This window comes from Panthera tigris, chromosome D1, assembly GCF_018350195.1.
Source record: "Panthera tigris isolate Pti1 chromosome D1, P.tigris_Pti1_mat1.1, whole genome shotgun sequence".
NCBI classification, from domain to species: Eukaryota; Metazoa; Chordata; class Mammalia; order Carnivora; family Felidae; genus Panthera; species Panthera tigris.
Window position 1 is genome coordinate 6,791,775 of NC_056669.1, and position 15,291 is coordinate 6,807,065.

General features: G+C 38.7%; 1 protein-coding gene across 1 annotated transcript in view; it reads right to left on the bottom strand.

The window, feature by feature from the left end:
* Positions 1-7,702: 7,702 nt before the first annotated feature.
* Positions 7,703-15,291, bottom strand: part of LOC102959646 (protein NPAT) — a 54,209-nt gene continuing 46,620 nt past the window's right edge. Inside the window, 3 exon segments of the mRNA XM_007077670.3 lie at positions 7,703-10,525; positions 11,753-12,911; positions 13,076-13,136. Coding sequence (XP_007077732.2) covers positions 10,448-10,525; positions 11,753-12,911; positions 13,076-13,136 — 1,298 coding nt within the window. The 3' untranslated portion in view covers positions 7,703-10,447.

The window sequence follows — 15,291 nt, forward strand, 5'->3', positions numbered from 1 at the left end:
GCATATTAGCCAATCAAATTCTACAGCATATTAAGCAGATCACATATCACAATCAAATGAGATTTATTCCAGGGATGCAAGTGGATGATGGTTTAGTATCTGCAAATTCATGATACATCATTAACGAAATAAAGTGTAAAAATGATGTGATCATCTTTACAGATGAAGAAAAAGCATTTGACAAAACAAAAAAATCTGATAACTCCCAACATACTGGATATAAGAAGAATATGCCTCAACTTAATAAAGATCATCTATGATAAGCCACAGCTAATATATTTTCAATAATGGTTGAAAAGCTCAAGGTCTCATCTCCAAAACATGAACAAGGGTACCCACTTTCATCAATTTTATTCAATAGATTGGAAGTCCTAGCCAGAGAATTATGCAAAGAAAAGAAATAAAAAGCATGAAAGTCAGAAGGGAACTAAAACTGTCTCTATTTGTAGATAATATGACATACAGAACACACTAAAGACTATCAAAGTAACTGTTAAAACTAATGGATTTGGTACAGTTGTAGGACATAAGACCAATATACAAAAGTCCACTACATTTTTATACACTAAGTCTACTAACAGGGACATTAAACAAACAATCCCATTTACAATTTTATCAAAAAGAATAAAGTATCTAGTAATACCTTTAACCAGGGAGGGGAAAGATCTGTACACTGATACTATTAAGACATTTACGAAAGAAACTAAAGAAGAAACAAATGGAAAGATATTCCATGTTGATGGACTTCAACAAAGAATCTGAAAATTTGTTGTATGGAACTACAAGAGAGCCTGAATAGCCAAAGCAATCTTGAGAGAGAATATAGACAGAGGTATCACACTTCTTGAGTTCAAACAAAGTTACAGTAATCAAAACAGTATGGTACTGGCATAAAGCAGACACAAAGATCAATGGAATAGAGGAGTTAGAAGTAAAACATGCAACATGTGATCAATTAACTTATGACAAAGAGACAAGAATATAAAATGGGGAAAGGACGGTCTCTTCAATTAATGGTGTTGGAAAAACTGGGTAGCCACATGCAAGAGTGAAACTAGACCCTTTCCAACATACACAAAAATTACCCCAAAATGTAAATTAAAAGCTGAAATCTAAGATCTGAAACTGTAAAACTTCTAGAAGAATACACAGAAAGTGACCATCTTTCCTCCCAAGATTTTACTTAAATTCAAGTTTAGTTAACATTGGTTTCAGGAGAAGTTAGTGATTCATCACTTACATAGAACACCCAGTGCTCATCACAAGTGCCCTCTTTTTTTTTTTTAACGTTTATTTATTTTTGAGACAGAGACAGAGCATGAATGGGGGAGGGTCAGAGAGAGGGAGACACAGAATCTGAAACAGGCTCCGGGCTCTGAGCTGTCAGCACAGGGGCCCGATGCGGGGCTCGAACTCACGGACTGTGAGATCGCGACCTGAGCTGAAGTCAGCGCTCAACCGACTGAGCCACCCAGGCGCCCCACAAGTGCCCTCCTTAATACCCATCACCCATTTAGCCCATCCCCCACCAACCTCATTGAAAGTGACCTTGGCAATGGTATTTTGAATTTGAAACCAAAAGCAGAGGCAGCAAAAGCAAAAAAAAAAAAAAAAAAAAGGAAACAAATGGGCCTACATCAGACTAAAAAGCTTAGGCACAGCCAAGGAAACCAGCAAAAAGAAAAGACAACATATGGAATGGGACAGAATATTTAGAAACCATGTACCTGATAAGGAGTTAATGTTCAAAAGGAACTCCCATAAGTGAATAGCAAAAAACCAAGCCTACTAAAAAATGGGCAGAGGATCTGAAGAGAGCTTTTTCCAAGGAAGACGTATAAATGAGCAGGGGGTACATGAAAAGGTGCTATCAGTAGTCACCTGGGAAAGGAAAATCAAAACTACAATAACGTATCATGTCACACCTAGTAGAATGGCTACCACTGAAAAGACAGAAGCACTGGTAAGGATGTGGAGAACAGAACCCCTGTGCACTGTTAATGAGAATGTAAACTGGTGCAGTCATTATGGAAACAGTGTGGAGTTTTCTCAAAAATTAAAGACAAAAAATCAGAAAAAATAGGAAAAAAAAATATTCCAAGGAAATGAAAACAGGACGTTGAAAAGGCATGATCCACAGTAGCTAAGATACGGAAACATCTAAGTGATAGTCAACAAATGAACATATAAAAACAGAGGTGGTAAATACATGCAATGGAATATTCAGCCACGACAAAGAGAAATTCTGCATATGCAACAACATGGATGGATTTTGAGGGCATTATACTTCGTGAAGTAAGCCAGAGAAAGACAAATATTGCATGCTATCACTTATATGTGGAATTAAAAAAGTCGAACTCCTAGAAACAGAGAAGGAGAGGTGTTGCTACGGGTTGGGGTAGGGGGGAGTGGTGGGTGGAACCAGGATTTTGTAAATGGGTATGTACAACATTTCAGTCTAATGTGAATATGCTTTCGGGATCTAATATATGACAACAGTGGGTAATACTGTATAGTTGAAATTTTCTAAGAGCTCAAAGGTCACACACACCCAAAAAGATAAACATGGGAGGTGATGGATGTGTTTGATGGGAGGAATCCTTCCAAAATGTACTGTAGATCCACTCATGATGTACACTTTAAATATTTTAACAATTTTAATCATCAATTTTAACTCAATAAAGCTGAAAAAAAAAATGACAGTGATAGTTATGACAGTGACAGACTGCCCTAAGCAATATAGGAAAACAAATGAAGCGAAAACTGTGGCCAAGGGGCGTCTGGGTGGCTCAGGTGGTTGAGAGTCCGACTTGATTTTGGCTTAGGGCATGATCTCATGGTTCATGAGTTCAAACTTCACGTTGGGCATCTCTACACTGACAGCATGGAGTCTGCTTGGGATTCTCTGTCTTCCTCTCTCTCTGTCTGGCCCCCTCAGAAACAAACATTAAAAAAAAAAAAAAAAAAAAAAAAAAAGTTAAATAAAAAGAAAATCATGGCCAAGATCATTCTATGGGAAAGTAAAGGTTTAGGACAAAAGAGTCAAAAACAAAGGTAGATAGAATTTGATAGTACAAAATTAAAGATCAAACCTAAGCATATTTATAACGAGAATATTTGTTTTTTGGCATCCATGCAAGATTTACAGAAATATCAACTTATCTTCTTACCAGAATAATAAAAACAAATTTTTAGGCAAATAAAGCATGCTTATTCTAAGTAATTAAGTTAACATATAAAAAATAACAAGAATAGGAAAGTACTTACCCTATCTTCCAAATCTTGATGTATTAAGTTGAAATCAGAACTAAATTCATAGCCTTAAATGCTTGCATAGTTTTAAAAGGAAAAAAAAGCGAGATAACTCTTGAGTCAATTTAAGAAGTAAAACATGCAGAAGAACTCTGAAGAAAATAGCAAACATTTAAGAATAAACTACAAATTAGTCAATCAGAACAGTATACAATTTTTAAATTTAAGAGGTGATTTTGTCAAAAAATTAATCTCTAAAAAGAATGGGGTAAGATTTAGAGGAAAAACATGGTATTTAATTCAGACTAAAGCTCCAAGCCTGGTTATACCCATCAGCCTAGAAGAAGTCTTGGGGAAATAAAATGAATTGCTTCTGCAAAAGCCTGCAGGCTTAGGTGATTCAGTTTCAAAGAATAATTATTTCCCGTTCTCAATAATCTGTTGCAGAGTACAGGAATAAAAAACAGCATTGGTAGCTAGTTGTGAAGGTGCTTATTATGTTCCATTGACCTAAATGCTCTACATAAATTGTCTTAAACATCACATTAATCCTAAAACAAGTACTATTTATTATTCCAATATTCAGATAAAGTGGAAAGACACAGAAAGTTTCAAATTCATTGAAAAACTGGCATAAGCTTGAAACCAATCTCATTATAAACATTAAAATGCTGACAAATCAAGTTATATTTAAAGAATCACTAAGATTGCAAAGTATACAATATTAGAATATAAAAACAAATTCATGAATTTAACAAAAATATTTTAATTGATGTTAGAACAGCACCTAATTAAGCTGAACAAATACTCCTGATGTAAATTCTTAAAACACTGCAAACAAAATCCAACACTGTATTGAACATTCTCTTTAAAATGAGGAATAAGACATGGAAGTCTACTTTGATCATTACTAGTTGTACTTGAAGGGCTAATCAGTGTGGTAAGAAGAAATGAAATTAGTTAATAATTATTTAGGGATGATACATCCTTGTTAAGTAAAAAGTAAGCATCAGGAAAGCCATGGCTCTCATAGAGCTCACTTTGTTAAGGGGCTCAAATATAAAATCTAAAACACAAAGATTTCCTACAGTAATCAAGCTGGTGTGTTACTGGCACATCTTTAAAATGTAGACCAATGGTACAAACTTCCAGTTATAAATTAAGTCATGGAGATGAAAAGTACAGCATTGGGAATACAGTCAATGACGTTGTGATAATGTTCGACAGATGGTGACTACACTTATTGTAGCGAAGACCAAGTCATGTGTAAAGTTGTTTGCATCAATGTTATATACCTGAAAGATAACACTGTAGGTTAATGATATTTCAGTTAAGAAAAAAGAGGTCCAGAGGCAAACTCACACATACACAGTTTATCAGCTCCTGACAATGGGAACAGTATGACATATTTGGGAAAGGACAGTCTTTCTCAGTACTGATGTTGGGTTAACTGGATATCCATATGGAAAATCATTTCCAGATGGATGCTTAATGAAAACACAAAAGGCTGACCAATAAAACTGCTAGAAGAAAAACATGGTAAAATATTCAGACATTGGACATCCATGGACTTGTATCTAGAACACAGAAATGTACGCATCAGTAAGAAAAAGGCAGACAACTCAATACAAAAGTGGTCAAAAGACACAGAGGGGCGCCTGGGTGGCTTGGCCAGTTAGTGCAGTGCAGGGGCTCTGCACTGACAGCACGGAACCTGCCTGGGATTCTCTCTCCCTCTCTGCCCCTCCCCTGCTCACGCTGTCTCAAAAAAAAAAAAAAAAAAGACATGAACAGATACTTCACGAAAGGAAATAAACTATCCAAATGGCCAATAAGCGTTTGAAATGGTGTTCAACTGTCAGGAAGAACCAAAATAAAACTGCATTATGATGTCAATATACACCATCAAAATGGCTAAAATGAAAATACCGATTACTGACAATGATGTAAAACAAATGGAACTCTTTTTACAATGTTGATAGTGGCACAATTTAGCAAAACCACTCTGGGAAACTGAAAAATGTGAATAAGGCTGTATATGTGTAACCCGCTAAGCCAGCAACCCTACTCCTGAGTATATAACCAACTGAGAAGTGTAATACATTCACCCCAAAAACGTACAAATATATTCAATTCTATTCATAATAGCTCCAAACTGAAATGTTCAACTCTAAAATGGATTAACTTAAAATACATAGCATTGAAGATGACATCTGAACTACATACGAGTGGATCTTGCAATATTGAGCAAAAGAACTTTTTATAAAAGACTGTAATATTGCACGAATACATTCACACAGAGTTAAAAAAAAAAAAAAAAGCTCAAATTATGGTGTATATATAAACCAAGACAATTATTACCCTTGGGGTGAGCAGTCACTAGAGGAAGTATGAAGGGCCTCTAGGGTATTGGTAATGTTCTGGTCTTCATCTGGATGATTAAGTGGATGCGTGTACTTTTAGGAAACCCACTTTAGTATGTGAACTTAACAGCTGGCACACTCTGTTATTTTATGCTTCCATACAGATTTTACACTAACTAAAAAACAATAACCAGTTAGAACGAGAGTTCTCTAAAAATAGCAACAACAACAAAATACTCTGTTTAGCAAGAAATTTATGAGGCTAGCGGCAACTACAAAGCTATAGATATATACCGTATTGCCCTTACCATTTGCCTCTTTCATTATCAGGGTTAATGTACTTCAAATCAATATTCCAAAAGAATTAAAACATTTAAAAAAATGTTTTTAGTTTTGAGAGAGAGAGAACACTAACAGGGGAGGGGCAGAGATAGAGGGAAAGAGAGAATCCCAAGCAGGCTCCACATTGTCAGCCCAGAGCCTGATAAGGGGCCTGAACCCACAAACCATGATATCATGACCTGAGCTGAAACTGAGTTGGATACTTAACTGACTGAGCCACCCAGGCACCCCCCACAAAAGAATTTTAATTCTAAAGAAAACTAGTGATTCTAAACAGTTAACCAGGACACATGGCAGGAGTGAGTACTTGAAAAGAAGAGTAGTTATAATGGACACAAAGCTATAATCATTTAATCAATGGCACAAAATCTATACACCACAGTATGTAGTATACATACGTATAAATTTTTTTTCATGTTTGTTTATTTTTCAGACAGAGAGAGACAGAGTGTGAGCGGGGGAGGGTCACAGAGAGAGGGAGACACAGAATCTGAAGCAGGCTCCAGGCTCTGAGCTGTCAGCACAGAGCCTGAGGCGGGGCTCGAACTCACAGACTGTGAGATTGTGACCTGAGTTCAAGTTGGCCGCTGAACCGACTGAGCCACTCAGGTGCCCCTATGTATAATTTTTATTAATGTTTATTATTTTTGAGACCGAGACAAGAGACACAAGTGGTGGGGACAGGCAGAGAGAGAGGGAGACACAGAATCTGAAGAAGGCTGCGAACTGTCAGCACAGAGCCCACAGCAGGACTTGAACCCACAAACCGTGAGATCGTGACCAGAGCCGAAGTCGGATGCTCAACTGACTGATCCACCAGGTGCCCCTGTATGTATAACTTTAATGTAGGTTCAGCGTCTTTGGTCTTACACCTTTAAGGTTAGCTGGGTTTCATGATTCATAATATTCAGGATTTTTAAAAAGTAACATGATGTGTGTATCATACCCAGTTGAATCTCAAACAGCACACTAAGCACATTACTACTTTTCTAGTAAAACGTGAATATCCATACCAAATGAGATAAAGATTCATGTAGCCTCATGTCAAATCGGGTCAGGTTTTGCCATAAAATGATTTTGATGCTAAACTTAGGGGAAAAAATTGGTGTCAGAACCTTTTGGATTTTAAAACTGTGAATCAGAGATTGTGGATCAGGACAGAGTAAGGGAGACATCGTAAGCAGATGCATGTGAAGAGAGAAACCTTATTTTAATCAATTATAGAATCAAATGGTTAAATATTTAGGGAAAAATTAGACTTTGATCCTTACCTCAGACCAGATACTAAAAAAATTTTTATATGGGTTAGGAGCTAATACCTAATTTTAATAAATCAAGAAATAAAAGCCTAGAAACCAGTGATGACATTCTTCACTGTATCTCTGGTAAGGGAGAAACCGATGCTGTGGAAGAAATGACAAACTGAAAAAAATTTTCTGCAAGAATTTGGGAAAATATTTTGAGATCCTTAAAAAAAATGTGCACTCAGTTTTTAATTTGGTAATTCTGCTCTCCTAAAATGTCTCCTAGGGGCGCCTGGGTGGCTCATTCAGTTGAGCGTCTGACTTCGGCTCAGGTCATGAGCTCACAGCTTGTGAGTTCAAGCCCCATGTGGGGCTCTGGGCTGGCAGCTCAGAGCCTGGAGTCTGCTTCGGATTCTGCTTTGGATCCCTCTCTCTCTGCTTCTAATACACTCGCATTCTGTCTCCGTCTCTCTCAAAAATAAATAAACATTAAAAAAAATTTAAAAAAAATAAATAAAATGTCTCCTAAGGAAGCAACTGATAACACAAACAAATAATAACTGGTTACAAATCTGTCCGTGCTATTTTTTTTTAAACTTTCTAAGCTTTTAAATCATTCGTAAATTAAAATCATGACTCTTAATGGCTGTCATATAAATGTTTTTCTTTTTTCTGTTGGTAAAAACTGGAAAATGCTTGGTATTATGTGAAGTGAAAAACAGCATTAGGATGTTATATTTACAGTTTAAAGTTCAGTTATACAGAGAAAATAATTTAGGAAAAAAGCATGCCAAATGTTAACTAGTGTTTATAAAAAGAAACAAGTCTATGAGGAGAAAAAGCCTTGGGGGCGCCTCGCTGGCCCAGTCGGCAGAGCATGTGACTCTGAATCAGGGGGTTGTGAGTTTAAGCCCCACGTTGGGCACGGAGCCTACCTAAAAAAAAGGAAAGAAAACAAAAAGGCTAATAATAAAGTGAAAACTTCATGCGGAATTTCAAGAAGCTGAGGCTATGGCTGAAAGATGGTGGCTTGAGAAATAATGAATGTAAAATATATAATAATATTGCATTTGAATTTACTCCTTATCAGAAATAAAATCTTATCCTCCCCTAAGAGTCATGACATCTAGCGTTTGGCCGAATGCTGATGGATGCTCTTCCCATGTACAACTTCAACATACTAAAAGGTTCTAATAATATCCGGGCTAAAATAGTCAAACACTTTAATTACAAGAATTCCCAGATTTAATACACGACTACATTAATCGGTAAGTAATGTCCACAATAAAGAGTAGATCCTTACGTGTACTTACAAAAGTAGGCATAAGTTGTTTATAGTATATATACTCTGATCCAAAAACGTAGTCCCCGGGCACCTGACTGTTAAAATAGATTACCGAGTATACGCTACAACTAAGTTCAGGACTTTGGACTTTTAAGGTAAAATGGAGGTTATGGTTTTACTCTTGAACGTGAATGCAAGTTCCAAGTACAGGTTGTTTTTGGACTATATCTAATGGCTCCTGGCTGGTGACCTAACAATCTTGAATAAAGCAAACTTTATTTGTATGTGAATTCTTAGTACTTAGCAAATACTAATACATATTAACTGAATGAGAAGAAAATCTGTATTTTCCAACATCATGTGAACTTGTGAAAAAGTGGCTTGCAAAGGAATTTAATCAAAGTATCTAAATGAGAATGACTGCCAATATAAAGTAGTTCAAACTTTTGAAGTTACCGAAAATATTTATTCAAACCTAACTGTAGTACAGTATCACACTGAGTTAAATAAACATTACGTGTATGATATGTAGTTCCTTATGAATAGACCACTGCCATATCATAACTCACAAGACAAATTTCTGCAGTAAGATTCAGCAATTATGACATGATTTCCACACTGAGAGAGAGAAGTAGGATGCATTTAGTTTCTTGAAGGCCCAGTATAAAAAAATAAGGCCGAGGAAAAGGACTCTTTAACAACATACACACCTGTAGAAAAAAATCCTGATATACTGATATTTAACCAAACAGAAAGCACTTAAGAGAATATACTTTAATCTAGGCACAATTGGTCACATATTAAAGATAATTTCTGTTCTCATAAAGATTTAAACGAATTTTTCAACTTAACTGATGCATGTGAGTCTGAAACAGAGAAGGCACCTCTTTCATTCTCCTTAAGGACTCTGTGACAGTAACTCTTCGTAACACCTTAGGGGGCACTATATCTAAGTATAGACACAGTTATGTAACAGCCCATTTTAGGAGAAACTACATTAAAATATAAAACTATGATTTTTCTTTTTTACATCTTATGATGGACACAGCTTCCCAGACGATGGCCCTCCACACAAGCTTTAACCCAGAACACAAGACTTAAATCAAATGTGCACTGGTCACTACTACGTAAGAAGTGCTATGGATTAGTGCAATTCTTCAAATCCCCAGTATGTGGGGGAAAAGGATATACATACCAAGAAGTCTCAACTACCACATGAATAGACTTTGTATGGCTCAACAGTCTAAACATTTAAAGTTCTGTAAAAGATCTCAAAAGTTATAAACAAAAGATCAGAACACTCAAAAATGGTTTACAAAATTCTCTTTAAACAAAGAGACCAGAACCATCAGAAGAAACAGTGAAAGTGTAAAACTTCAGGAATACAACCTTTGCTGTAACAAGAAGGGGTAATAAAGTATTCACTCTAGAAAAAATCCTAAATTGTTAATTTCTGGTCTCTCTACCACCAGATGAGGTTGTCATCACTTCTGTACTACTTTGTGGCTGTCTTCAAACATCTTGTAGGACAGTCACCAAAGGCAACTGTAAGGAAAAGCATCATTTTCCCCCCAAAAGTGAGAAACTAGTCCAGATGCATCAACCTCAGAGTTAGGGATCACAAGAAGTCAAAAAACACAATGTAAGAACGCTAGGCTGATTTAACCTCTATTTCAACCAGATTCATACAATATTTACAGTACGTAATTGTCACAGCTATACAGTTTTGCAGATTGGATTTACTTACATTTCTGCAAATGTTTTTTCCAAAATAAAAAATATACCAGGTAAATCTATGTACAAAGTAGGAAGCTGCTTCAGAAACAGCATGATTCAGGTATAAAGTGAAATTTCAGTACAAGGAAAGTGCAGGTCAGGTTCTGTCAGTATCTCATTCCCTACACTCAGAGTTTAAGGGATACGAGTTTTAAACAGCTACTGTTCTTTTAGGTTCAGAGTGTTTACTCATCATAATGCAATGATAACAAAAATTTGTCCACATCCATTCCAGCTGGAAATGAACTGGGTAGCTTCTTTTTCTGTTAAAAAAAAAAAAAAAAAGAAAAGAAAAGAAAAAAAGAAAAAAGAAAGAAAGAAAAGAAAAAAAAGAAAAAATAAACCTAAGTTAACATATTGAACTCAAACAAGGGCAAAAAACTTTCATTTGCAACCTTATATCAGGTTCTTCCTATACTACAATTCTGCCAAAACTTTTAGTTCACTGGAACTTTAGTTACACAGAGAAGCAGAAACACATTTTCTAAATCCAAAGTTATTAAATTATACCTCAGTGGTACTTTAACATTAGTTTAGGGCAGAAGACATTATACAAATCCAGAGCTGATGAATGTTGAGTAAGCTAGAACACGCTTTCTATAAAGGCGGTCATTATTACCAAAACATAAACCTTAGAAAGCTTTACTGACTGTCAGTCACAGGTACCGTTTAAGTTCCCAACACTTAATGCACCCCCGTATCTTATCAACACTACACTCGGGGAAGACGTGTGGTAACCTCGTATCAAGTGATGCAGCCGAGACTTGAGACTCGGGCGCCACGGGCTTCACCACAGCCACAGGCCCAGCGAACAGAAGATGTGAGATGCCGACCCAGGCTGGCACGGCATCGAGGCCAACACGGTCTTCCCCCGGCACCATACTTCCCCTAAGACATCCTGAACACCTTTCTTTCTATTCAGTTCACTCACTAAATGGCTAAAGAGGTTTAGGAAAAATGGGTTTCAGTTATCAATGCTCTCCCTGCGTTACCTTCCCACAGAGAACTACGGTCAAAGAAAAACCAGGTAAATGTAATTTTTCCTCTGCTCCAACACATTAGCATCTGTTAGAGCCAATGGAAGAGATGGCAGGACGTGCGGAAAAAAAAACAAGAAGAGCCGCAGAGTTGCTTTCTACTTGGTAATTCCACACGTGACAGTGGCTTCCCAATCTTTCATGCCTTACGGCATTCTCCCAAACACCCGGGTCCTACCGTGACAGAAACAAAAACCTCCTTTCCCCAAGGAAGACGTTTAGAGATAAACGCCTTAGCAACGGTTCTGCAAACGCTCCATTCCACCTAGACACACACTGAGCACCACACTGGCTGAGACACACCGCCATAAACACATTCTGTCAACCAAAACCCAGAGCTGTCTCGACCAGAACGTGCGGTTAGGGAGCTCTGGCAAAAACGCGGAGATCTCTACTGTGAGCACTGAACGAAGGGCAAAGGTGTGGTTTTGAAATTAAGACTTTCAAACTTGCCTTAATTTTCTTCTTTTTCATCGGTAGTGACGAATTTGCAAGACTTTTATTGGAAGTACGGGAGGTTCGTTCGCGTTCATCTAATTCCTCAATCTTCCGCTTTTTGGTGGCGCTCCTCGAAGATGCTCTGAATTGTTGTTGTGTGTTGTCTTTCAGGGGAGTTGTCGAGGTGGTCCTGGAGATGGCAGCCCGGGACAGAATCATCAGCGTGTGGGCAGCCATGTTCACACTGTTCTCACTCCCTGTCTCGCTGGCAGGGCTGCAGGCAGGCAGGTCTGGGGTGACAGGAGGGACCATGACTTTGGCTGTGCTACTGTCTTCACCAAAACGCCTACTGGAGGGGACCTTGATCCCATCTCTAGGTTCTTCTTTATGTTTGTCCCCTGCCCCCAAGCCCGCTGTCCGGGGTACAGGGGAGTCAGAGCTATCGGGGAGCCTACTTACTGGGCTGTGCCACTGACCATCCTGCAGCATTTCTGAGCCAGGTTTGGTTAGCGGGTTAACCAAAGAAGCGGCACATTTAGTTTGTTCTTGCTTTGGATCCTTCCCAGCTGCACCTACCGAAATGACATTTTTACTACTCGAGGACGTGCCTTGTTTTTTGGTCAGTTCGTGCAGTGAAGTTACGGTTTTCTCATTCCGCATACCCCCATTTTGCTGCCCATTTGACAGTTTTGAAGTTTCGGGATTTTTCTGCCTTTCGACATCGCTGCATAATTCATTCTCCTTATTAGCTGTCGTTTTATGGAAAGATTCAAGTACAATTTCTGTCGGTGGGACTTTCTTTTCTGACTGAGTTTCTTTTGTGGTGCTATGTCGGCTATTGGGAGTTTCTGATTTAGATAAAATCTTAGGCAAAGGAGGTTTCTCTCGGTCTCTTTTGAGAGCATTATTAGAAGGGGCCTTGGAGGTGGAGGACACAGTGGGTGACTCGAGATTAGGAAATGAAATGTCATTCCTTTCCTTGTTTTGGGACACCGCCTTATGGTTTGTGCCCTGTGTATTCGCCACAGAAGCAGTGCTATCAAAACAGAGCACACGTCTGTGGCTTTCAAATGGTTTGCTAGCTGGAACTACACTCTCTAATGAGAAGGGAACCGTGATTTCTTCCAATTTTTTCCCGAGATCGGTGGCCATATTCTTGTCAGACACTTCAGTTCTGTAAAATAAATAAATAAAATTTAGCAACATAAAGAAATCCTTGTCAGACACTTCAGTTCCGCAAATCAATTAATTAACTGTTTTTAGCAACACAAAGACATCTTTTATGTTTTTTATCTGAGCATTCAAAAAATCTAGAATGGAAACTACATGGATGCTCACCTTTGTGCATGACATCCAACTAAATGACTAGATGAATCCACCAAATTATTTACCTGCTTTCCTGGAATTATAAATGAAATAATTAGAAAAGAGAAACATTCCTGAGAGAAAGAGTACATTACTCTGAAAGGAAATGGAACAGACCACAGTATCACACATCATGAGAAAAATTTAAATGACCGCTAATGTACAAATGAAGTACTCTCACATACTGGGTGTAAAAAGCAGCTTCTAATTTTATATAAAAGACAGTCACTCATCCATTTTACAGAGGAAATACACACATGGAGCAAATGACTTGTTTCCAACTTCAGGCAAATATTATGAATCCAGTCTCTGGATTTATCGATTACAATGTTCAACATAGCACTTAAGGGTACTCCTTAGATTTAGAAAACTAAAGAAAGCAATATATTAATGCCTATTTTGAAATTCTGCCCATTTAACTCTCATATTTGCAAGCGTATGTCAGGCAGAGCACCAGCTATGGAGTTTTAATAGCCATATTTTAATTTCCAAGGACTTAGGAACTGATGTGGGGAGTAGCAAGATACGAAGCCAGAGAGAAAAGCAGAGATGAACTCATAAAGGACCTTGTGCATTATGCAAAAGGTTTCTTTTTTAATATATATATATATATTTATTTTGAGAGACAAGGAGGGAGGGAGGGAATCTTTTTTTTTTTTTTTGAGAGAGAGAGAATCTTAAGCAGGCTGTGCGCTGTCAGCACAGAGCCTGACACAGGACTCAAACTCACACACCATGAGATCATGACCTGAGCTGAAACCCGGAGTCGGACGCTCAACTCACTGAGGCACCCAGACGCCCCTGTGCAGAAGGTTTCATGGAGAATCCTTACGAGTTTAAAATAGGGAAGGTGCATAAATCGATTTATGTTTCAGGAAGTCATTCTGGCAGTAGTGTAGAAGATGGACTAGAGAAGCAAGAAAACTGCAAAGAGAAATTCTACATACATGGCTACAAATACTCCAGGTAAGAGATGAGAGAGGCGTCAGGAGACCGGGATGGGCATTCACAGAGACATGAAGGGTGAAGGAAGACTCAATGGTGACATCAACCAAGGAGAAAAAAGCAGGGAGAGGAGGAGGTCTTTGACAGGGAAGAGGTGAGAGGCCAAGACATGTCGAAGTTGAAGGTCTTGAGTTAGGCACGAGAGCAGGAGTGCACTGAGTGGTGGGTCCAAAAGCCACCAACAGTATCAAGTGCTAGAGGGAATAAGGTTAGAATGGAAACGATGCAAAGCATATGACATTATCAGGAGGCCACTGATGATCTCCATTTAAACAGCTGTAGTGGAAACAGGAGAAAAGACAAAAACATGGATGAATAAAGAATGGGAGACGGAAGTGTTGGGGATAAACAAAGGGCTGGCAGGTGAGACAAACCCAAGGAACTTTACAGCCAGACAGGGAAGGATCCAAACAAGAAAAATTTAAGACATACATAGGACACAAGATGCAGGCAGACTGCATTAACCTTAGGAAGAGCGAGATCATTATTCCTGTAAGAAAGAAAGGAAAGGGAGGAATGATTCTGGAAGAACAGGTACACACCAAATGGGATGTGAGAAAATGCAGCTTCCTACTGATGAGGTGGGAGAGAAGAGTGCTGGCTTGACAGGAGGAGGGTGGGGACTGAAGAGACGTGAGAAGAGCTGTGAAGTCAGAAAGAGCCTGAAGGGGGATGGGAAAGAGCGCCAGGAGGACATGTGGAGTGACCGCTAAGAGACCGTGAACAGCCCCACTTTGAATGCAATGCCGGAGAGCCCAGGTATAAAGGCAGGGATGGGTGCCGGGACAGACCCAGGGTGGACAGCAGCAAGAGGGACGGTAGAAGAATGTGTTGGCTGAGGCCATACACGTGGGTCTAGCCTGGATGGGGAAGGGAGTCTCCAGGAAGGAAATGGGAGGTTCATGTGAAGTGTGAAAGTTCAAGTAATGGGAACTCACACTGGAGGCCGAGGTTCTCCGGTATGTGGGGAAGAGGTACGGGAGAGGCTGACTGGCACACACATACAGACTTGGAGATGGAGGGGTCTAAGGATCATGCAGGTTAGGCTGCGGGCCAGGCTGACACCACAGGCATTCATCATCCACGAGGATGGGAAGTCTGAGAACTAGATGCAACCCCGAAATGAAGATCGGGTATTATTCTGTACACAGTGTCTTCTGTGGAACACAAATCTTTAATTTTGG